This window comes from Anabrus simplex, chromosome 3, assembly GCF_040414725.1.
Source record: "Anabrus simplex isolate iqAnaSimp1 chromosome 3, ASM4041472v1, whole genome shotgun sequence".
In the NCBI taxonomy this organism is placed as follows: Eukaryota; Metazoa; Arthropoda; class Insecta; order Orthoptera; family Tettigoniidae; genus Anabrus; species Anabrus simplex.
Genome location: NC_090267.1, coordinates 518,850,417 through 518,876,588, shown reverse-complemented (window position 1 = coordinate 518,876,588; position 26,172 = coordinate 518,850,417). Strand labels below are relative to the sequence as shown.

The window sequence follows — 26,172 nt, the reverse complement described above, 5'->3', positions numbered from 1 at the left end:
TGATAGCTGTCAAAGGTAAGTAGCTAAAGAGGGGACAGCACGGTGATTAAAGATGGCGGATGACAGCTGCACATGGCTTTGTTTCCAAACAAGAGCACGTGGAATTTGCCGCCACCGGGCAGCACGGTGATTAAAGATAGCGGATGACAGCTGTCAAAAAAGCACATGGCTTTGTTTCTACGTGGAATTTGCCGTCACCACATAGAGGGCAGCACTGTTCTCAAAGATGGCGGATGACGGCTGTCAGAAAAGCGCATAGGTTTGTAAAGCACTTGGAATTTGCCACCGCTACATAGAGGGCAGCACTGTTCTCTCTGGATTAAAGATGGCGGATGACAGCTGTCAGAAAAGCGCATAGGTTTGTAAAGCACGTGGAATTTACCGCCACCACATAGAGTGCAGCACTGTTCTCAAAGATGGCGGATGACAGCTGACGAAATTGCCCGCAGCACAGTGCTCAAAGATGGCGGATGACAGCTGTCAAAAAAAGCACGTGGCTTTGTTTCCCAACAAGAGCACGTGGAATTTGCCACCACCACATAGAGTGCAGCACTGTGATTAAAGATGGCGGATGACGGCTGTCAAAAAAGCGCGTGAGTTTGTTTCCAAACAAGACCACGTGGAATTTACCACCACCACATAGAGAGCAGCACGGTGCTCTCTTGATTAAAGATGGCTGCTGTCACGTGGAATTGTCTGCCACCACAGGTATCTAGCTAAAGAGGGCAGCACTGAGGTTTGCGATGCAAGATGGCTGCTGTCAAAAAAGCATTTTTCAAATTATCCACCACCACATTTCAAAGGTAAGTAGCTAAAGAGGGCAGCACTGTGCTCTATAGATTAAAGATGGTGGATGACAGCTGTCAAAAAACACGTGGCTTTGTTTACCTCACGCTAGTTAGGTTAAGTTGGTAGCACTAAGGTTTAGACCCGTCAAGATGGCAGCACTGCCGATGACAGGTGACGAAAGAGGGCAGCACAGTGCTCAAAGATGGCGGATGACAGCTGTCAAAAAAGCACGTGGTTGTCAAAAAGCACGTGGCTTTGTTTACTACACGCTAGTGAGGTTAAGTTGGTACTACTGAGGTTTAGGCCCGTCAAGATGGCAGTACTGAGGTTAGCGATGCGTTGTTGTCTGTCAAAAAGCACGTGGCTTTGTTTACAAATCTGTCAAAAAGCACGTGGCTGTCAAAAAACACGTGGCTTTGTTTACCTCACGCTAGTGAGGTTAAGTTGGCACTAGTGAGGTTTAGGCCCGTCAAGATGGCAGTACTGAGGTTTGCGATGCGTTGTTGTCGATGACAGCTGTCAAAAAGCACGTGGCTTTGTTTACAAATTCAAATTTCCCGCGGGAGGTGGAGGAGGCATCTGGGAGGCCTCTGGCTGAGGTGGAGGTGGAGGTGGCATCTGGGAGGCCTCTGGCTGAGGTGGAGGTGGAGGTGGCCTCTGGGAGCCTGAGGTGGAGGTGGCCGCCGAACTGTCCAATTATACTACTGTCTAGGCCTAGTACAATGTCAATTTCATGGATGTTTTAATCGTCAATATCCGCGTAACATTTCGTATTTTATCCTTTATAGGCTCGAAGATTATGATGCCACATTTAATGTGGAAAATCGGCAGGATGATGTGGAGGATATTTTCATGATGAAAGTACCAAGTACAGTAGTATACAAGGACGTTAATTATAGTACAGACCTTCCAACTGTGACAGCCCAGTGTTTTTCAAGATATTTAAAGAACTGTGAGCAAAGTGATTCAGGTGTAGGTAGTAAAATGTACAATCAGAGGTATTTGTTGTGCTTGCGTTGGGCACAGGAAGGTGAATTTACATTTTTAAAAGGCAGAGTTGCATCAGAGTATAGGAAAAATGTGGCATACCATGTAGACTTGAAAATAGCAGAATTCTTAATTGAGGAGTGCCAGTGTGAATGTAGTGCTGGTATGGGACCATTTTCTCACTACAAACATGTATGTACTACATTACATGCTTTGTTAGATTTCGATACCAGCAAGACCTTCATCTACCAGGAAACCTGTACCAGCCAGCTATAATCTTTCCACAAGTGCAAAAAATTTAAAGCCTCCCCAGTAAGACTAATGCACTAGTTTTAAAAACAGTTCAGATCAAGTCATCTGTTCAAGATATAAGAAGTCACCATCCCCGGCCATAATAGTTCCGAAATACTTCTTCATATATACAATGAGTACTTCAGAAATTTATCCATAAACTTCACTGCAAATTACCCATCCCCAAATCCCATGCCAATCTTACAGTTGTATCCCTCTGCACATCTTAAAGCTGTTTATAATGATCATGATTATTTTGGATCTGGTGAAGAGAAATGTTTAACTTCTAGAAAGTTGAAAGATCTTTCTCCAGGGGATTGTACTGATGTGGAACTTAAAACTAGGGGACAGAGTGCAAATCCACTTTGGTTCACAGAACGCTCCATCAGAATACCTAGCTCATTGTTTAAATGTGTTTGTCACCTTACTAAGAGGACTGATACAAAACAATTCTTAGATCAAGTCATGAATTGTATGAAAAGTATGAAGTTGTGGCATGAGGAACTTTACTCTATGAAGGCACATGAGTGTGGATTATTCATAGCACAGAACATCCATAGTTGTGTGCTTCACCTGACCAAGTTCTGGATGAGAATGAACTTGAAATCAAGTATCCATACTCATGCAGATATGAAGTGGTTTCCTCTGAAACTGTGGAATACTTGGATCTTTGTGATGTATCAGAAAACCTAGCTTTGAAAACTGATCACTCATAATACTATCAGATACAAGGGCAGCTGTTTTGTACTGACAGGAGTCTTTGTAGGCTTGTAATATACACTTTCAGGGACATGAAAGTTATCCTTGTTTATAGCAATGAAGAATTTATTAAACATGTGATTTCCTCAGTAAAACTCTTTCACAATAACTATCACAAATCATATATCATAAATAAGTTCCTATACTTAGGTAGTGATAAGACATGAGTTCATAAACATTGTGTACTCTTAATGCTGCAACATCACAATTTAATGTATTTTGTTACATAATTTCTGTTCTTAAACTTAATTCCTAAAATAAAAAACACCTGTGCTTATATCCTAAAAGATTGTAAGCCTACAACTGATCAACAAGTATAATGAAAATTGCTACACATCACTAGAAGTTCTGTTTTTATAGGTATTGTATTTTAAAAGTTATTTAAAACTGACTTCACTGTTACTAATCAAGCCTCCTTCCCAACAATATTTCTTCTAAAATTGCAGAGTAGCCTATATAACAAATAAATAAGATTTCTGATGACAAGGATATTTCAGTATTTTATATGTTTTATGCAAGCCTATCAGTCTCTCAATATGTACCCTTTTACTGGCTATTTTCCTGTCTCTTTTTATTCACTTCAAAGCCTATTCATTTTATTGAAACATCTTGGGATGTTAACAGTGACACCATGAGGAACAAGCATATCTTGTATATCAAATCGCTTATCAGCCATAATGGAATCACCAAAGTGAAATTTTCCCAGAACGTCACTTCTTTCCATCATCTGTCTATCACTAGTTGCACCTCCATAGCATTGTGAAATAAATGAAATCAGCCCACCTGGTGTTGAACCAAGTAAAACCTTTATTGTGTTTCTATTTTTTTTGGAAGATAATGTTACTTGTTGAGCTGTTGGAAGAGATGGTTTTTTGATGGGGCATTCAGTTGAGTCTATGATCAAGCATGTGGTTGGATACTTAATTTTAAAATCAGTTGGCATATAAAACTTCACCAGCTGTTTTGAAGGCCATATGAAACCTTTTGCCACTGGATACATGAATCTTATCCAAGTGTTAAAAATGTTTGAGACATGAGAGACAGAAGTGGAAAACATGAAATTCACCTCTTTAAAAGGGAAATTCTTTCTTAAAATGATCATAGTCAAAAAGAATAGACCTTCTAAATGGGTAGGTAGTGGGCTATTTATATACCGGTAGTTTCATGATGCAGATCCCAGGGAATAAAAAACAAACATACATTTCACATAACTTTCTAAACCAGTGAAAATAGTGCAGGATGATGTCATTTCCTTGAAAATAATTTATAGTGTATGGGAAAAATTTGCTTTTAGTTTAGTTGAAGTGAGATTCTCTAAAAATTTCACTTTTTAACTGCAGGCCTATTTCTTCAGTCTGTGTTGCAGTAGGATACTTGTAGATTGTACTCTTGCGGTATTTTCTTCACCAATTGGAAAGGGACAAATGTCATCAATAACCTCAAAATCATTCTGGCTACTCACAGGAGGTGCCATCAGATGGGATGACAACGGTCCCAGGGGTGACTATGGTCAAAACTGAGGAGAAATGTTATTGAGGCTTATTTATATATTATATATTTTTAAAATCTCAATTTTCAAATTTCCCTCCAATCTAGGCACATTTTTCTTTCCAGAAAGGGAAAACTTGTGATTCTATCCTGAAATGCGTTTTTCTGATTATAATTTGTTTCAACACTTATTTTTTTGACAAAAGCAACAGTTGGGTAAACTGTTCATTGTTGCTCCTAGGTCATCTGGAAGTGTTGTTTACCTTTGTTTATTCCTTGTGAAGGCATGTATGTAATTTTATCTTTATAAGAAATTGTTTTGTACCTTAAAAGTGCAAATTTATAAACAATAGTACAATTTGGGGTTTTTTGGGGTTACTATGGTCATGAGTATCAACTCATTGCAATTGTCTTTTGGGTTATATTAGATTACTTTTGTTAAATATTGTATACAATTAATATATTTATATTTTATTATTCACTTGTTTGTTTTGTACCGTACTTCATGTTTCTGTCCTTTTTACTTCAGTGTTAGTGGCAAAATGCTGAGGTCTGTCCTAGAAACTGACAGTAATTCTTCAGTTATTAGTGAGTTTGCTGAGTCAGTTTTAAGTTTCTTGGAAGAAATGCGCTATTCAAAGTTAATAAATGGTCCCACAAGAAAGAAGAGATGTTTTGTTGAGCCAGGAAAAAGTGTCTCTTTGGAGGATATTGAACCTTGTCTACCTCTTCAAGATCAGTTTCAATCAGGAACATGTGGTGAAACATCAGTGCTACCAGTCTTCTGAAAGAAGCAGAAAAGGCATACAAGAGAAGATTCATCAGACTCTGAAAATGATGTTGAAATTCATTTAAATGGAAGTGATGAAGAAACTTGGGAAGAGATGAAAGTAGGCATGATAGCAGAAGAAGAAGATAATGATGAATACTGTAGGAAACCAACAGCAGGAGACTATGTTCTGGTTGAGTTTAGTACCAAAAAAACAAAACTGCATGACATAGTAAAGTGATAGATGATGATGTTACTTGTCAAGATGAAGTGAAAGTTACATTTCTTAGAAGATGTCATGAATTATTTTGTGTGACCAAATGAAGCATACATTTCTGTTATCAAAGCAAATGAAATTCTTAAAATACTACTGCCTCCAGTTGAGCAAAGGTGGGGGTAAGCTAAGCTTCTATATAAAGTTTACTGGCTTCAACTTGAAATGAGACAATTATAAATGAAAAGGACAAATTAAACACATTTTGAAAATTTTTTAAAATGTTTGTCATAATTGTAATTTCTTAGCTTTAGACTATAGTTAAATATAAGATTTCTTACATCAATACGCTTGTAAAAACATGTTCTGTTTGACCATAGTCACCCCCTACTAATTCCTGCATATTTAGTAACAATTATTGAGTGATTTTAATATATGACCATAGTGTCCCCACCCCATGGGGTTACTATGGTCACTACATTTTCAGATGTGAGATAATTACCGGATGTTCGAAAAATTTAATTTAGTAAGGAGATGATACCCAACACTTTATACTAAATCATATTTCATTTTTACGTTAATATCTCATAAAATGTGCAAGATATTCACAAAAAAAACTGAAAAAAGTGACCATAGTAACCCCAGTTGACGGTACACAGACATTGCTATCTTTGCCTCCTTGGATTAACAGTAACTGTCTCTTGTCATGTCTCTCTTTTCGTTTCTTTGCTGTTTCACTGTCCTCCTTTGCTTTTGTACATGCAAACACTGAAGGCACAGCTGTCTTTTGGAAGGTCTTCTTAAGAGATATATTGCCCCCTGAAAATGAACACATTGTGGTATGTCATGCAATAGCAGATCGTATTTTGGGATTAAGATATAGGTTAAGAGTAGCTATGACTTCTGCAGATCTTTCTAATATATAGGGTAATAACTGTAGGCCTACTGCACATGCCTGTTATATGTAGGTTAGAATTAAAGAGGAAATTCCTAAGGCGATTAATTAAGTACCAATCAGGCATTTAAGGGACCATTAGTTTCTCAACTATGTTACTGATGATTGAATTACATGCCCTACCTCGCCAAGTAGAGCTTATATAATCTTTGGGTACGAAATGGTCGAAACAAGCAACACTGCTGTCAGTTGGATTTCATTTAAAACGCCGAATTTGTTTTATCCAATGTTTTCTCAAACTTGGATCCTTTGTAAACCTATGCCCTCCTCTGTTTTTACACAGTGGTACACAGCAGCATGTACTTGGCATTATTCACGCTTGTAAATGTCATAAACTATAAAATTGACTTCACATTCGCCATTAGCCACATTACGTATGGGACCTGACGTGGTTATGTTGCACTCTGGTGACAACGTTTGACGGATAAATGCCCATTGGTTAAAGGAGGGCAAAGGGATAGACGATACTGGGGAGAATTTCAAAATCATTTTAAATGCTGGACTGGCTAAATCCGGTTCCGAAAATATAATTAGGAAAAATTCAGATATGCCGTAGGTACTACACTGCGACTATTAGGAAGACTAGGAGAGCGTTCAACAGAAGAAAGAATAATGACGGAGTATAGACGTTTGATGAAGCTTTTGCTAGCAGAAAAGAAAGTGGCTGAAGAGAAATATCTTGACAATATCCTAAATGAAAATCGAAATTCCTGGAACCTTTCTTTCTAAATATATACGAATACTGAATGGAGAGAACAAGTTAATTCCTTCTCTTTGTATAGGAGGGGTTTTATTGGCGACAACACATATACATAAAGCGGAAGCATTAAATAAGCACTAAGAAAAGGTTTTTAATCCGGCGGCACAGTTATTCAGGGACAATTTTCCGAAAACTAATAACGATTTCCAAATTAAAGCTTCATTATTACGTAAAGATCTTTCTAAATTCATTAAAAATAAATGTTGTTGGCCAGATTCTATTTCCGGGTGAAGTGATGCTACCACACTTAATAAGAATCTTTAATATGTCACTGAACAAGACGAAGGTTCCAGAAGACCATAGTAGTTCCCATTCACAAAGCGGGTGACAAGAGCGACTCGAATAACCACAGATCGTTAAGTTTGACGTAAATCGTATGAAAACAAATAGAGCAATTAATAGTAGATTATTAATAGTAGATAAGTTCAGAAAATTAATCAAGATATCTGACTCTCTCCAGTCACTAACAGCTAAATCACTGCGTCCCGGACAGTGGCGTATCCTGGAATCTCCACTGAGGCATGCAACTAGTAACCATGCAGTTAACACAATGTATTAAGTAAATTTCAATTCTACTCACCCTAATTACATGTAAGTGAACTCGAGCCAAACAGTTTTACTGTAAGTTCCTGGATTGAACGTGCGTACACAATTCTTGTTTTCTATTTTTAAATTTACGAGAGTCCGCCTCTGTGGTGTAGTGGTTAGTGTGATTAGCTGCCACCCCCGGAGGTTCGGGTTCGATTCCCGGCTCTGCCACGAAATTTGAAAAGTGATACGAGGGCTGGAACGGGGTTCACTCAGCCTCGGGAGGTCAACTGAGTAGAGGTGGGTTCGATTCCCACCTCAGCCATTCTGGAAGTGGTTTTCCGTGGTTTCCCACTTCTCCAGGCAAATGCCGGGATGGTACCTAACTTCAGACCACGGCCGCTTCCTTCCCTCTTCCTTGTCTATCCCTTCCAATATTCCCATCCCCCGCAAGGCCCCTGTTGAGCATAGCAGGTGAGGCCGCCTGGGCGAGGTACTGGTCATCCTCCCCAGTTGTATCCCCGACGCAGAGTCTGAAACTCCAGGACACTGCCCTTGAGGCGATACAGGTGGGATCCCTCGCTGAGTCCGAAAAGCCGAGGGAAAAGCCAACCCTGGAGGGTAAGCAGATTAAGAAGAAGGATAAGAAGAAGATTTTTTTGCTACGGGCTTTACGTCGCACCGGCACAGATAGGTCTTATGGCGACGATGGGATAGGAAAGGCCTAGAAGTTGGAAGGAAGCGGCCGTGGCCTTAATTAAGGTACAGCCCCAGCATTTGCCTGGTGTGAAAATGGGAAACCACGGAAAACCATCTTCAGGGCTGCCGATAGTGGGATTCGAACCTACTATCTCCCGGATGCAAGCTCACAGCCACGCGCCTCTACACGCAAGGCCAACTCGCCCGGTAAAGAAGAAATATACGAGGGAAGGTAGAGGTCTCCCGGCTTGAACTATTTGAATCTTTTCATCAAACGAACGGCCAGTAAACTGATTTACAATTATATCCGTTTTAGACTCATCCATCGTTAATACCACAATAAGCGCAAAATATAATAAAAGACCGAAAACGACGAATAGCACAGGAACAGCACACACAGAATGAACTCACTAATCAGCAAAACACACAATGAATTAACTCACTAGTTAGCCACAACTGAAGCACTGGAGGAAAGTCACCTCAGTGGCATTGGTCAGTTTCGTCACGTTGGGTTCTCGCTGGGGGTTAATCTGTGGGTCTCGTTCGCTGTAAACATGTCGACTTTCTCCAAGTTGCTAACAGATGGCAGAGGGTAGCACGGGTATGGGGTGACAAATTCTGACCAAGTTTCAATTGCAAGCGACATCGTTAGGAGGGTTTCAGAACTACTGTACCATTCTGTTAATTATAAGAATGGATATTTTACGCTGATAAAATAATGCGCAGCAGGACGCTAACTGCAAAGGCGTGATGCTATACCAAGCCCGGGAACTGAAGGGGATTCCCGAGGCAAGGCGTGGTCATGTGTGACGAAGAAAGAATATGTGAGGAAGAAAGAAAGAGAGATGGGATTTTGTCTGGGGGAGAGACCTGCCATCTTAACAGAGATTTTCAGCGGGAACAGACAGGCTCACCACATTACGGAAATTGAGTCGTAGTTCCTATATTTGAAGGTTTCCCGGGAAAGTAAAAGAAGGGAAATCAGTGCCAGAATTTTACGAAGCCATAGGTACATCAAAGTCTATTAATATATAATCGAATAAATAGCTACGTGGGAGGCCGACTACCGTGAGAAAATATTTCGAGGCCACATGCCAATCTCAAGTTGTTTCCCGGGACTTCCCAGCGCGTCGCGTGGGTTCCTGGATTCTATAAGAGCAGAGAAAGGTGGAAGGAGGTATTCAGTCCATGATAAGATCGCTGTCCGTGCGCGTCGCGTCTCTGCTGATATTCGCGCCAGAAACCTTTGTCTAAGACAAAGATTGTGACTAATAAGTGTTGTGGCGATAATTTGATTCAGTAGCTTCGAGATTTGTAAAATTCCCGGTAGCAATTCAAGTAAATGACAATATGTAGACGTGTGCAGTGAGACCGCGAGTGTTTTAGTATTTGACGCAAAAAGTGCTACCTGTGTAGAGTTTCATTGTGAGGCGATGAGAGAGAACTGGCGACGGGCGAAGGAACGCCAATAACAATAAGCTAGGATAGTTGGTATTATTCCGGTCAGATGTAGGAGACTAGATTAGTGGAGCAGGAATAGTAAAGTCAGTTTCGAGATTCCAGATATCCAGGACTGATTCCCATGTCAAAGGGAATAAATAGATCGGGAGGTGGAGTGCTGTGAATAAACTGAGTATTTCATTTTAGTGAAGAGCGGTGAGGTGTGCAGGAGACTGGTGTTACGAACTGCCGTCCACGACCCCAAGAAGACGACCAACGGGCCACCCAGGCGGAAGAAGACATCATGAACATGGTACACTGGAAGACTGGACCTAAGGGATCGATCTGGGACAACGCTGCCGCCATGACTGCTTAAGCATTCGCAGTCAACCCGGACGGTGAGGAAGAGGTCTCCAAGATGATAGATAAGTGAACTATAATTAATATATATGTGTAGGGTCGGGGGGTTGTTATGCAGAAATACGGTGATTAGTTTGTAAATATAGTAGGGAATATGATTACGGCCCATTAGGCCATTTATTGAGGTATTTTCTTTATATATCTTAGGGTAAGTCATACACATTTTTATTTTATTTTTATAGAAAGCAAGGATTAAGGTAGTTTAAATGATAGTGTTGCTGTACACATAGTCGTAGGGAAGCTTAATTACGAGCTTAGATCAATGTTTCTTAGTGCCCGGCATCAGACGATATCTGCTTGTAATTATGGGTTATTAATGATAGAGTACCATTATGTTGGGAAGGGAATCTGTCTGCATAATGTAGAGCACGCATGCGGCCTGGATTTAATTGTTTACTTCGTGTTTGTATTGAGTTTGATTGACTGTGAGTGTAATGAAACTACACCGTAGGCTATGTCACGTATATTTGCGACCCCTCATGCTCTGCCAAGTAAGGGATTGAACCCTAGACTTGAGGGTAGCTGGAACTCGGCGCATGGGTTGACGGCGAGGTTGATGTGAATAACGGAATGTTATACTTCATATGTTATAATTGAGACCCAGGGCGGTCTGCCACGGGTGTTCGACAGTTAGAAAAAAGTAGATGATTCCTCACTCATTTATATGGCTATTTTTCGTCATGTGTAGAAGAGGGTAGGAGCAGGGGCAAAGGTCTCTGCATGCTTGGAAACTAGGCTATGTTTTTAATCTTCTTTTTTTTGTTGTGAGGGTGTTTTCACGGTCGAGTGTTGGAGGTCATTTCCCCCCAGCCTGCACGGCAGGGAGGCTCGACGCCATTTTTAAATGGACCGCTGGTGCGAGGAATTCTCTTGTAGGCGAGACAAGCTGCCATGGCAGTTTCATTCATTTATTCTTTCTTTCTTTTTCTTTCTTTCTTTCTTTATTTGTTTATTTATTTATTTATTTATTTATTTATTTATTTATTTATTTATTTATTTATTTATTTATTTATTTATTTATTTATTTATTTATTTATTTATTTATTTATTTATTTATTTATTTATTTGTTAATTGAGACAGGTAGGAACTGGGCACTAAGGAAACTAGCTTAATTAGTGCGTTTTGTAAATATAACGTTTGTTTTAATGGACATCGGTTCATATCCATAAAATATATATTTCATGCGAGATTAGAAAGGATATGCCTGTAGTTGTAGGTTCAAACTTACTATTTTGTTGTGTGCATTTTCCCAAATATGAGTGGGGACCTTTTTTGTGGCTTTATTTCTGCAGGACAATTTCTCACCCTGGCATCATACACTTTATTTGTAGGTACAGAGATGTTGTTCCGTGTAAGGACACTTTTGTTTCTTTGGTTCACTTATCGTCTCCCGCATGACATCAACCAGCTATTTTATATTTTTCGATGTTTATCTTTGGATTTATGATGTGAGCCTTTGGGGCATCCATTTTAGCACTATTAGTGCAATCAATTGTAAAATAAAACAAAAGAAAATGTTGGTTTAAGAATACACAACTTTGGCTCAAAATGTTAGTAAATGCGTTTGTGTTCCTCATTTCGTACGCATACGTATAGACAATTTTTTTTAATCTCCCTACTCTCGTTCACAAGAACCCTGTAAACGACCTTTTCCTGCCGACTGCAGTTGGGCTGGCGCATTCATCAAATAACAGGTAAGAAGGTAAGATCGATTATGCAGTGTTGTTTATGCCCTATAGGGTACATTAAGTCTGCCACCGAATGCAATTTTAAGATTGAATGCCTTGCATCCTTAACTCCGCCATGCTGTCTCTTTCTTCCTAGAGAAGAGTAGACGGCGAGACTACACCAGCACCACACGTAGTCAAGCAACGGAACTAGTACAGTTGCGCGGAAATTTTGAACTTCTGAGAGATGAAATCGTTAATATTTGACTTAAAACAACCTAAAATCGTACATCAGACAGTTCTTTGTGTTATCATAACGCATGCAGTGAATGCCTTGCATTCAAGGAGAATACGCCCCTGGTCCCGGAGTAGGAGTGAAATGGACTCAAGAAAGAAAAGACATCCATAGCGCTAGAATGAAGGAATACTGGGCTAAGAGAATGAAAAAAGCTCACCAGAGTTAAGAAGCACGTGGTCCATTGTAGGCCTAAACAAAGGAGAAGAAGAATATTATTTGAGGTTAAAATTGGACTCTCCTGGAATGATATTTAAGGGGCAGCATAATTTTAGGGAAGGCTTCTCCTGCGAAGTCCATCATATGACTGTACACATGGTGTACTTGCTCTATAAGGGCTACACATGGGTACTTAACTAGACTTTGAAGATGTGCAGTGGCTTCATTAATTTACCATTTGCGAGGATATGAACGTCAAATATCCTTCAAGTTACTACTTTGTCCGAGCAGGTTCGCTACGTGGCCATGTGTTCATTCCATTCTCTAATTTAGACTCTGATTCTTGATATGGACAGAGAACATTGTCTACAGTGACTTGTTCGCTACTATGTTGTTATCGGTTCAGTGATGATGGCTTTAAAACTTCAATTTGTACATTGTTGTAAATAATTTTTCAAGATGGCGGCAACTACTGTGTGTGAGTCTGTGATATCCGTAGTGGATAACGGTGTAAGATGGAATGAAAAATGTGGCAAATGCAGAAGAGTAGTTAAAAATGGGATTCTGTGTCGTAAGTGTGATGAATGGTACCATTTTCGTTGTGCAAATATTGTAAATACGACTGATTTCGAAGAAAGTATGTGGCTATGTCCCGTGTGTAAACAAACTGATAGTGAGGGAGAATAACAAGAAAGAAAGATTTACGAAACTATACTTAAGATTTTACGAGTGCTGCAAGAAGACTTATGTGCTCTGAAACTTGAAAATGAATGCTTAAAGGACAGAATAAAGAAATTGGAAGAAAAAGAAGACATTGGAGAAGAAAGATCGCCGTGAACGGAAATGACGCGTAGCCATTTTAGGCCTAATGTTAAACGTAATGGAGAAACTACGTACCGGTACAACTTAAAACCGGGAAAAAACTCTTTTGCAGGGCCAAAATAGATTTCAGTCATTGCAACAAGTCCCAGAAGAAAACACATCAAGTTTTCCGAATAATGTTAAATGCAGTGGAGGTAACCTACAGAAGAAGAAAACCAACCGAAAGTCAAGATCGCCAAAAATTCATCTCTACGCAGACAGTCAAGGGTGGGGTATGGCAGAAGGCATCAAGGATGAGCTGCAGAACCCAGAAACTGAGGTTTTAGGACTAATAAAACCAGGTGCCAAAACTGAAGACGTCCTTTCAAGTTGTGATCCTGTGTTAGAGAATGACAATTATGTGGTTATTGTGAGTGGTACAAATGACATTGCTGAAAATGAAGGTGAGGAACTAATTACGACCCTCAGAGGTAAGATTTCCAAACTACCTGACTCAAAAGTAATTGTATTTAATATGACTCGTGTGTGAACAAAGCTGTACATGATGTAAATATAAAAATCAAGAGATTATGTAAAAGTTTCAGAAATGTCTATGTAGTAGATACTTTTAGGTCTTGGCAGGCAAATGTTCACTAGGCATGGGTTACATCTGAATGGTAATGGAAAAGCAACTCTCTGTAGACAAATTGCTACAATTATCAATAGAGATTTGCAAACTAATCTGCACTTAAGAAAACCCATACCACTAAACTGGCACATACAGGGAAACATGCCAGAGAACCCAGATCCTTAAATCAAGATCTAGGTTCCAGGGAAGTTCTCAACTCATGAGTGAAATGTAACACTAGGAAATAGTAGGAATATTAATACCAGACAACATCTTTCAGTGGACCAACCTATACCAGCAGTCAAGGTTTCAAGAGAGCATTATGTAAATTCAGACCTTATTGCTTTTCATATCAATCTTCATTAGAATAATAAGCTTTGGGAACTTAAAATATTCTTGAATTCATTTCCAGTTGATATTCTATGTATTAAGTAGGACTTCAAATGGGGGAGTTGCAATATATGGGAAAATAAACTGTTTTAGATTTAGAGGAGTACTGTATAGAAAAGCTATTTGAAGTGGCCGGGGTGCTATTTACAAATACTAAATTGACAAATATTTCCCTGAATCGAACACCAGATTCTGATAGTCATGCCTTTCTGAACGTGTGGGATCATTCTGCAGCGTACTTAGCGAGGTATCAGAATTACAAAATCTATTGCATGAGTGATATTAATATTAATATTTTAGTTGAATCATCCATCAAAAAACAATTTGTGATATTCTCAGGTCTCATGATTTCTATCTTGCCAATGATCAACCCACTAGAAAAAATTCTTGTTTGGACAACGTTATCACTAATGTTCAAAACAGTGACTTCACACGTGGTGTTACAGAGCATGTATTGTCTGATCATAGTGGTCTCTGGCTAAAACGTAAAACTGAATTGGAAAAGCAACATGGCAATAGGCAATTTAAACATTTAGGAGGGGGGGGGCGAAAATAACACTGTAAAGCTAAGAAGTGAATTAATTCACATCAATTTTGAAAACATTATGCTAAACTCTAATAATGCCTCGGAAGCAACTGAAAATTTTATACAGTTAATAGGTTAGTGTGTGGAAGAGTGCTGTCCTAGAACTACAAAGGTAATTAACGGATAAGGTAAAACCAAAGAGAACCATAAAGGGAAATGGTACACTCCTCGCCTTGCAACTATCAGGAACTTAATGATGACCCATTACAATAAGCGAAACAAGGAAAACAAAGAGATAAAGAATAGTATACCCTCATGGAAAAATCTACCGGAAGGAAATTCAACTGGAAAAACAACAAGCTAATTATTATTTTATCAATAACTCAAAAAATGAATGTAAGGCGGCCTGGTCCATCATAAATGATGAAATTGGGAGGGCAAAGAGGGAGAATTCTGTGCCAATAGAACCGAATGTACTTAATGAATACTTTAAAAACAGTGCCATACATATGAATATTAGTAACACCTCGGAGGACAATGAATAGTGTAACTTCTGAAAGTAACAGACCCCCCCCCCTTTAAATGGCTAGTTATATACCCTAATAAAGTCTGCAAAATAGTCTCAGGACTAAATTCTTCAAACTGTGAAGACTACTATGCCATAAGTAATTTTATTCTAAAACAAATTATTGACATAATAATAATTCCTCTAACTCGCCTCATCAATTGGATACTAGCTCAGGGGACTGTCTAAAAATTACAGTTACAATTCCTGTGTTTAAGAATGGAAATGTTATGGATCCAGGCAGTTATCGATCCATTTCAATTGTTCCAATCATATCTAATATAATAGAACATTGTATAAAGGAACAGCTATCTGTATATTTTGAAAAGTATAATTTATTAAATGCCGCACAGTTTGGGTTCAGAACAAATAAATCCACCATTAAAGACTTAGAAGCTGTTGTCACTGAAATAATTCAAGACTTTGAGTCTCCCCACATTACAAGTGCTACACTGTTAGACCTCAGCAAAGCTATAAATTCAGTACCGCACAATATACTAGTAAGTAAGCTTAGCTACTCTGGGGTGAAAGATTTAGAGTTATTATTAATTACAGTACATCCTACCTCAATGACAGGTAGAAAATCAACGATCTGGGGCTCTCAAAGTAAAACAAGGGTGGCTCAGGGTTCAATTATAGGAACCTTCCTCTTCCTTGTGTATATAAATGATATTGTTAGTAATTTACCTTGTAGGTCAGTGCTCTATGCAGATGATATTACTATCATAACAAGCAATAGAGACTTAAAATATGTTGAGGAGGAAAGGATAGAAATGCTGCAATCCTCTTGGTTGCAGGCAAATAAACTTATCGTAAATAATAACAAGACAAAAGTGATCTACTTCCATTTAATTAATTCAGGTCTGAGCAGTAATGATCGAAATTCTGTCAAATTATTGGGATTGTATCTGAATTGTGTTGTAGGTAGGCTATCTTCAGTGAGAACTGATTCTTTCAAAATTCCCCACGTATGGGCATCTCAGGAGCAACAAAGGTATGGGAATAGAGTTCCACGAGGAATTACGAGATCTCCAAAGTGTCTTCCATCAGGATCAAGGTCTGTCTAGGGAGGTCAAGCCACGCATGCTACTTATGGAGCCGCCATATTGGGTCTTTAAGGGAGCGTAACCAAAGGCAAGTGTATTCGAATTTAGAGGATTTCGGTACCGTACATTGAAATAAAAACAAAACACCAACTATTTTTCATAAATAATTTAATTGGGCATCTACTGGTCATATATATATATATATACTGTATAACACTTAAATGATATGAATACATTCACAGCTATTTGAATAGGAACATAATTCACAGAGCCTGATTTTTTTTTGGTGTTGAGAAACAAGAATCAACAGAAAAGCTCATGTTCTTCTCTTTTACTTCCTTACAACTTGGTCTTACTGTGTTTCGTATTAATATCATCTGTCAAATACGTAATCTTATTGACAGAAACATAGAAATCTGTGCAGTACCTGTGTCGTATTATTATTACCGGTACATGAAATACTGAACTTGAAGTACTGTAATTAAAGTACTAAAATATAGTTGTAATAAATTACCCTCAGCGTTTTCTTTATTAAGAAAGTAATTACCGATACTGTGTTTCTAAGGGGTTACCCCAGTACGCTGACAAACACTAAATGCCTCTTGAGTTGAGTGTATTAAATTATGTATGGTTGTTATCCATTCGTGTGGTATTTCTTTGGGTTCTAAGGCAAAAATATTCTGCACATATGCAACAAGAGTGATGTTCTTAGCTACTCTTAATTGTTTTATTGATAACCCATGCAGCTATATAGTACAAAGTGGTGGTGGTGATTATTGTTTTAAGAGGAAGTACAACTGGACAACCATCCTCTATACACATTAATCAGAAGGAAACAAATGGAAGGGGTCCAACACTTCGAAAAGTGAAGGTATCGACAAAAGAAAGATGAAGACCACAAAGTGCGTGGAAATGAAAAACTTCCTAGGCCTCGAATGCACTAATGCCGTCGCGGTCGGAAAAGAACAAGTGTTGACCAAGGGAGTTCGGATGGGCTAGAATAGTGAAAGCAATGCCAAGACTCAGCTAAGGGCCTCGTGGACACAACCCAAAATAGATTCCCCCTGTGGGTGGAGGCAATAGAACAACACCCACGGTATCACCTGCCTGTCATAAGAGGCGACTGAAAGGGGCGTCAGAAGCTCCTAACTAGGGAGCGTAGGTTGGCGACTACGGGGCTCTTAGCTGATTCCTAATATTCATGCATATAACAATATATAATAATAATAATAATAATAATAATAATAATAATAATAATAATAAAGAAAATTAAAGCCGTTGGTAGACACGATTCCATAAGAAATAGAAATTCAGTCACTATTAAGTTAACCTAGGTTAGGCTATTTTAGGGATTGCATTAGGATATTATGTTAGGGTGCGATAGAAGCGAGTGTTGTGATCTTTAAGTATTTGTCCAGCCATATAATGTACTCTATAGAGTATGTAAGATGAATGCAATTTAGCTGTAATTAATAACTACAGTACAGAATACGACTGCTATTATCAATAAAATAAAATTGTTCTAATGATGGCAAGCTGGACATAAATTGTTGGTTTGAAGTGATAGGCCTATTGTTTGTTGTGACTGTAATTGGTAAATGAACAGGAACAAGTATTTCAAATATCTGTGAAACATTTCTACGTTGCATGTAGAGTTAGAAAGATTACCGTCTGTAATTTTACATGAAAAGGAATGGAATGAAATGACGTATGGCTTTTAGTGCCGGGAGCCTCTGAGGACAAGTTCCGCTCGCCAGGTGCAGGTATTTTGATACGCCTGTAGACGACCTGCGCGTCGTGATGAGGATGAAATGATGATGACGACACATACACCCAGCCCCCGTGCCAGCGGAATTGACCAATTAGGGCCTATGGTTAAAATTCCTGAACCTGCCAGGAATCGAACCCGGGACCCCTGTGACCAAAGGCCAGCACGCCAACCATTTAGCCATGGAGCCGGACACATGAAAAGGAAATGTTCATAAACATCTGTACTACTATTACACATTTCCTGTTACTTTTCTTGCTATTTTGAAAGACAATTCTCTTTCTTTGGGAGATTTCCTATTAAGACCTATAAATATAAAACATCGTTCATATAAACATACTATTCTTCAGGAATAATACGAATGTATAACTTCACTAACCTCGCACAAGGCGAAATTATCTGTAGGTTGCCATTTCTCACGCCTAGAGTTTTGTACCCACTGAGCTCTCCTTTGCTTATCTCTCGGGAAGCAAAACACTAATTCCGTCAGAGGTCTTATTTTGACAATTTAGTGCGGCGCAGTATCCCATTTTCCTTCAAAATACAAGTAATAACTCACATCATTACATCGGGCACGCCCAAAGACTTTAATCATACTTACGACAATACGATATTTGAGACCCAATATGGCCGCCACCGCAAAGGATTGTGGTAGCGTGACCAGACCTCCCTAGACAGACCTTGATCAGGATAAGCGACTCCACTGCTCTCTGTTGACACAATGCGGAACTTGTGAAAAACAGCTAATATTATAGCTTTACTATTTGGTGCCTGCTCGTCGTGACGTTCTATGACGTGAAGCAAACTGACCCCCACTCCACATGGTCCCCAATATACACCTTCAGTTCTCTTGTGAGAACCTCGAGACGACACTGAATTCGGTCAAACTAGATACACATTAAATAAATAAATACTCTGTTCCTGGAGAAATATGGTCAGAAGATGAGAAGTGCATGGAGATGTATATATCAAAACAAAACTCAGTTTCTGGAACTAAAATAAGAGTTATAACAAGATTGAGAAGCACTCACCGCCTTCAGCCGTTGTTGCGTAACCAATGCCAGTCGCCTCTTCCCTACTTTTCGTGTTCACGGTGACATCCACTTGATAGTCGTAATAAGGTTGCAGATCAGAGAGGGTGACTTCAGTTTCTTCTCCAGCAGTGACATTCTTTGAGACAATTTCATCAATCTGTTCACAGCCATCTCCTTTGGGTCCTTGGGGGATCACAGAAACTGTATACCCTGTTACATCGGCCGGTACACAGCCAGTGATGTTCCACTGAACGGTCAGACTTCTGTCGCCACCGCTGACCACCACTACTGGAGCGGGTGGATCTGCAAAGATACAATACACTCATGCAAGAAGTCTCACTCTTAGAGGAAACAAGATATCGCCAGAACACAGGAAAGTTCAATATAGTCGGGGGCGGAACACAATAAGAGGTTGGATGGAAAACGACGAGGCTGGCACAAGTAAATGGAAGCTATTCCACACCCGTCTACAGTAGTTGCCTCGTGGTCGCTAACCCATGCTCCCAAATTAAGAGCCCCTGATGCCTCTTTTAGTCGTCTCGTACAACAGGCAGGGGATACAGTAAATGTTATATACCGCACCCATCCACAGCGGGACATACGAGGAAAGGTAATTAAGGTTTGAATTTAGAACTCCATGCACAAGCTGTGGAGACTGCGACGAACTCACAACTCCCTACAATAAGATGAAATGTGAGAATCATATTGCAGATTAAATATAAGTCTAATATAAGTGTTTAAAGTCCGGTGAGATATGTCCGTAAGCACCGTGTCACAGAATTCTAGAATACATAAGATTAATGATTGAGCCAGCTGTATTTTAACGTGTTTTGAAAATATAGTATAGAAGTGTTTGTGAGCAAAAATGTATTTCTGAACTAACGTCATGACGTGCAATAGGGCACGGCGGTTTTATTTAACATAATTGGGGTAAATGTCTACTTGTGAACGATGTAGCTATAATTTTCTTTGTTAGCTGACAAATATCGCTGCCTTCGTGATGTCCAGGCCGTACTGTAACGAGCGCGGAAAAGCAATCAGCTGATAGTTAGGGGGGAACTTTAGCCCATGACTTAGTAGAGTTAAACATAGATTTTCGCAGTTTTATTGAAGTTTTTAACGATGACCGCGTGTTCACTCAGATATATGTGATAATGAGCCGTCATCGACTGCATTATTAAGTGGAAAGTCGTTAATTAGTGAAGAAAACTTAGTGTGAGCGTGTATTTATGTGAAGCTATAGGTTAAGAAGATCGTTCTTCAGTGTTTTAATTTTGTAGTTTATCTGTGTAAAGTTGTATTTATAGTGTAAAATTAATTGAGTTAGTGCATTCTGTGTTTTATTGTTAACCACGAATTGTATATACTTGAATTAAGATAATCAGTGAGGGAAATCACCATGCCTAAGAGTTGCTGTGTGCCTGGCTGCAAAACAAATTATAAACAAGGAGAGTACACTCCGGTATTAGTGTTTCCCTCTGATGAAGAACGAGTTAAGTTATGGAAGAAAGCTATTCCCAGGGGGAATTTATTAGTTAATCACAACACAGTTGTGTGTATCAAGCACTTTCCTGAAAATCACACCCTGAGAGAAATAAGAGTGTCCCGTCCAGATGGTGAGTTAATTTTTTTTATTATGTCATAAACATGGATAACATTAGGTAGGCCCTATATTTTTATGTTATCAGACCTACGGCTTATCAGAATTCGGTGTATTTGAAAATGCAAGTCTTATTTATGAGTATCACCGAGCTCGATAGCTGCAGTCGCTTAACTGCGGCCAGTATCCAGTATTCGGGAGACAGTGGGTTCGAACCCCACTGTCGGCAGCCCTGAAGATGGTTTTCCGTGGGTGGTTTCCCATTTTCACGCCAGGCAAATTCTGGGGTTCTACCTTAATTAAGACCACGGCCGCTTCCTTCCCATTCCTAGACCTTTCCTGTCCCATCGTCACCGTAAGACCTATCTGTGTCGGTGCGACGAAAAGCAAATAGCAAAAGAAAAAGAAAAGAAAATAAATTATGAGTATCAAAAAGCAGTGTGATTTATGTAAATTTTATCTTCTGACAGATTCAGATCTTATTTATGAATTACCTCCAGAAGTAAGATATCTGAATTTCCTAAATCGAGGGGCTTAAAGTATCCATCGGACATTTCAATAGAACTTGGAATTGAGGTGTACAAAGTCTTTTGTGTGTTAGTGTCAGATACATATAAGATGGTACCGGTATTTCTAAATTCAGACGATCCTAAGTGTGTCACAAAATCCCTGGCTTTGGAGTCAATGCAGTTGGCAGATTCCCTAGTCATTTGTGACTGCGGGAAGAAATTGGAAGATTTGGCCGGACAGTGTATATATATTTGGGTGAATATATTTTTAAATAACTTTTCCAAAATTCACGCCGACTTGTGTATTCAACAAAGTGCTTCAAAGAGAGCAGACCTACTCCATACTGGTGTAACTTCCTGTAAGAGGTCCAGGAAAGCTGCAGTGTTCATGGAGTGGAGACAGTGAGGTACAGAAATAATTTATATTTGTAATAAATAGTAATGGTAATTGGCTGCATGTTTTCTGTCAGTGTGTATGATGTGAATGTTCCAGTTGACCAGAAAATGGATAAAATCGCAAGAATATGTCTCAAAGTGTTAGGCTGTACTCACGCAAACGAACATATATACGCGAGAAATAGAACGTTACGGAGAAGGATATGCCTTGTATATCAGAATTAACAAATATTTGAGGATAGGTTTTGGTTTTATAAGGTGTTAACAGTTCTTTAAGTAATTTAAACGAGTGTGTTATTCAAGCGGAGCGTATGCGTATCGCCTTCAAGTCCCCCCCAAAGCGTGACGTCATCAGAGGTACAGTACGGCCTGGACATTACGAAGGCAGTGCAAATATGCGCAAGTTCGGTAAACACCCACACATTAATGGTCACCATTTTGAAATGATTTATCACTTAAATTCCACGCTGACCTGGGTTTCAAATGGATACCAGAGGTCCTGTGGCTGGGTTCGACCTAACTTCAAGCTACTAAGCGATGTTTTGTTAATTATACGTTTTCAAATCAAAGGTAAATTCAGAGAGGAACTATCAAAAAGCTTTGATATCAGAACAGGTGAACGGTTTGTCATCAACTGCATGCTAGTGAAGGTTATTCGTGAATAGACGAAAACCCTATCACACAACTCGGGGTTGAGAATCGGTTTCAAGAAGGACAAGTTAAACAAACTCCTAGCATCAAGTATGGAGGAAGCTGCACACCAACTTTCCTCTCTCAGTCAAATAGGTGTTCAAGTGGGGTTGAGCATTGATATTAACAAAACGGAGGGTTGTACCCAACTCAATTCCACATGCGATACAGTAATAAAGAAGACTAACTCCTACAAATATCTCGGAGAATGGATAACCTCGAACGTTACTGATGATCTAGCCATAAAACCAGGTCCACCAAACTGGAGAGAGCTTTCCATCTCTGCAAAAACGTTTAAAAGTAAAAATTCCTTCCCGTTCGCCTAAAATTTCGACAGTAAGACACCGTACTGTACTGCATGCCTCAGAATGCTTGAACATGAGAAGTGGCGTATGGGAGATCCAGACCACACTAGGATCTGATTGGCTGAATTCAAGCCACCGAGGCTTCTGATTGGGTGGTGGGCCTGGCTTAAAAGCAAATTGCACCCTATAGATATAATGTAACATTGTAATAGGCTTAACAAGAGAAAATGGCGCTCTTAGTCCTGCCTTATTCATAACATGTTACCATGGTGATAGGGTGGAATCGTGCGTCGGTCACGTCATTGATGGTAACAAGTGCGCAAATTTGAATTTGACAGCGCACATGCGCAGGCATAACCTTACTTACTGGCTAAGAGTGCAAGCTTAAACTCTCGCTGACCACGCGTTAACAGAAACGTGACTTGTCACATGCGCGGGAAATTTGAATTTGACAGCTGACAACTACATGGCGGGGGTGCGTGTGCTGTGCTCTGTTGTAGAACTAAGTAGCTACAGGTGTGTCTCCTTGACAGAGGTTTGGCCAACTTTACAGATATGGACGCGGGCGATTTTAAAAATAGAATGGCTGGCTATGTGTGCGAGCTCGGGTTCTACTCAGGGCTTAACCTGACTAGGCAAGATGTTGACTATCTGCCAGCCTGACAAAGGGATTGCCAACCTTACTCACCCAAATTCGATGCTTATAAGACTTCATACTTACCTTAAGCAAGTTACTCGCTCCTATACATAGATACAAACGGTGACAGTTCTGTTTTCTTCTTTTTAACCGCCTGCCTTTCCTATACTAGCTTGTAGGCTCGGGCTACTAGGCAAGATGGGCACTATGCATTACCTGTATACGTGCTGTTTTATGAACGAACTATTTAGGTTGATTTTATTAGGAGATTTGTAACATCATGGTCATCAGCCCTGTGTACTTACAGGTATGCAGAATTTGTTTGATAACCTATGTTACTTTATTAGTGTGTTAAATAAAGTTTAATACGTATGCATTGCTTATAGAAGAATAACTTCGAGGGCAACGTCAGGGCATCGGAGCTGAGCTCCAAGATGGCAACTATACGTGGTTCGTGTAGGACTTGGGAGATGGTGTGAGACTTAAAACTCATGTATTGCTTATGTAGGAATAGAAGACAATCTGAAGGACTCGGGGCTGAGATTGGAATTCAGAACAAAATAGTGGCTATACATGTTTTTTGTGGGAGGTAGTGTATGGCTAATGCGTATACATTAGTGTTATGAGTGGCTAACTTAGGGGAGGCTCACAACTTGTTACTTCGAGTTCGATATTCGTAGGACTCTGTTTTGGGTGCTATAAAGCTTCTTTTCGGACTTGTTTTGTACATTATACTGAAGATCACAAGGCAGTGAAGGAGGAGGGCTAACATTTCATGTTCCCGCGCTGCGAAGTCGCACGCTTCTTTAGTATTTTTGCATTTTAGTGTCCTTTAGCTATAGTGCCTGTTAGCCTTTCAGCCCTTTGCCCGTCAGCCCTTTAGCCATTTTGCCTGTAAGTCCTATACTGCCCGTTAGCCTTTCAACCCGTTTACTTTCAGTCCTATAATGCCCGTCAGCCCTTTAGCATTTTAGCCTTTAGTGCCGTTGGTATCATAGTGCAGGTCATAAAGCTGCTTGATGAGCGTTTATACCCCCAACCTATTTTTTTTACTCTAAAAGTTATTTAAAGTGTCTTTAAGAACTTTTAACGTGAAAAAGACATTTATATTCCGAAATTTTGGAAAGAAACAGTCGGGAGTGGGTTGTTACCCTGTGACAGTTTATAAGACTCAGACGTTAGAAAAGTTCACAAATAATATTAATAATAATAATAATAATAATAATCATCATAATAATAATAATAATAATAATAATAATAATAATAATAATAATACCAGGGTTAACTTTCAACGGCTACTTAAACTATGCGTCTTCCCTTACGGCCATCTATTCCAGCAAACATGATCTTTTAAACTTTCAAAAACTTTCTTCTTCGACCTATTTTTAGTGCAGTCGTATGGCTAGATGCAAACTGATAGCTTAGGAAAGTCTGTTTCTGTTATTGGTAAACCTTTCTCTGAGGATTATTCTTTTAATGTACCGAAGTTGTCAACATTTCTGCTGGTCCATCCTCTATTGTAAACTACCTATCACATGTCTGTAACTATGTTCTCTAACCAATCAAACCCGGGTGTGTGTGTGTGAAATTCATCCTATCAACATATCGTAATTTAATTTATTCCCTACGGAAATATATAAGGAGGGTAGTTTAGGGTCGTCTGGTCTGAATAGCTCCAGTGCTTGAAACTGCGAATTGACGGAGGCCATAGAGAGCTAGGGAGGCAGGGGCGCGGCTGGCTTGAAGAAGATCCAGAGCTACAAGGTAATGGCAGAATTTATTGCACCATCCTGAGGGGTAGTTTCATCCATGCACCATATTGGGCGACCATTTTTAATATGAGCGCTAACTTGGGTAACAATTGCTCCGGCTATTTTCCCCTCGATCTCCCATCACTCTAATAGATCATTTAATGGATGAATGCATAATAAATCTGATGCTAAGTGTCGTTGGCTAAGTTCGCTTTAAATATTCATCATATACGCAGTTATCGCCTCATAGAATTCTAGCGATATCGTAACTTAGAATTCTCCTATCAGAATATATGATATGGTAATCCTTACTTTGCCTCGTGACACCTCTCAGGGATAATTAAATTGCTTTTTTTTAACCATACTATTTTACCGTGAGGTCAACTGAGGCACCACATTTCCGCTTCAATAAATTATTATCGATACCATTCATCATCCTAAATCATTATTATGTTTTCCAAGTCCAGTCATCCGAATATAAGTGAAGAAAATAAATAAAATATTTTCCTAATGGATTAATTCAAGATTACCTAAATCCTAATAATATTAGCCTATCTCCTAAAATTAATAACCTCTAAATTAGAAAATCCATATTTTATTTCTTGATTCCGGAATCACAAAAGAAAATCTTAATTATCATCATCAATTATCTTCTTCTTCTTTAATAAAGAAATCTTTAGGTTGAAAATAAAGCTAAGTCCCTAATCGTAATTAAATTTTTTTTAATAAAATTATATAGTTTAAGTCCATCAGTTCTTGTTTCTTCTATACAAAATCAACTGATAATTTAAAATAATAATTTTAAAAAAATGCTTATTTTCACTATTATCACTTCAACATTCCATGACGATTCACTCATTTCGGCGTCTTAACGTTAGTAATCACAAGTAAGTTCCAAATATTTTGGCCCAAAAATGGCTATTTCAAATATAATTTGTTCTTAAATGAAAAATATTGGTCTCCTCGACCGTATCATTTGATTTAAATATTCAAATAACACCTTAAATAAATGTAGGTATCGTTCAAAGTCTAATTATAATTGTAGTTCTAATAGAAATTGTACCAAACATGTTTTAGGGTTTAGCAATAATTAATCAGGTATCACTGATTCCGAAGGAATGCATTTGGTTACCTCTTATATTTAATTGCGGTAAAGATTTAAAATTATGGGATTATTCTATGAATTAAATTCATTCTTGACAACAAACTTCCAATAATATTTAGTACAACGTTGGTATAAATTAACTATGAAGACGACAAGTTTCCCTTCATATATTTCCTACTTGGATATTTCTTCCGAAGACA

General features: G+C 39.0%; 1 protein-coding gene across 1 annotated transcript in view; it reads right to left on the bottom strand.

Annotated features, from left to right (window-relative positions):
* The window catches only part of LOC137498971 (fibronectin-like), a 434,037-nt gene that overhangs the window by 274,468 nt on the left and 133,397 nt on the right, over nucleotides 1-26,172 (bottom strand). Inside the window, exon 4 of the mRNA XM_068226885.1 lies at nucleotides 18,977-19,282. Within this exon, the coding sequence (XP_068082986.1) occupies nucleotides 18,977-19,282 (306 nt within the window). The remainder of the gene's footprint in view (nucleotides 1-18,976; nucleotides 19,283-26,172) is intronic.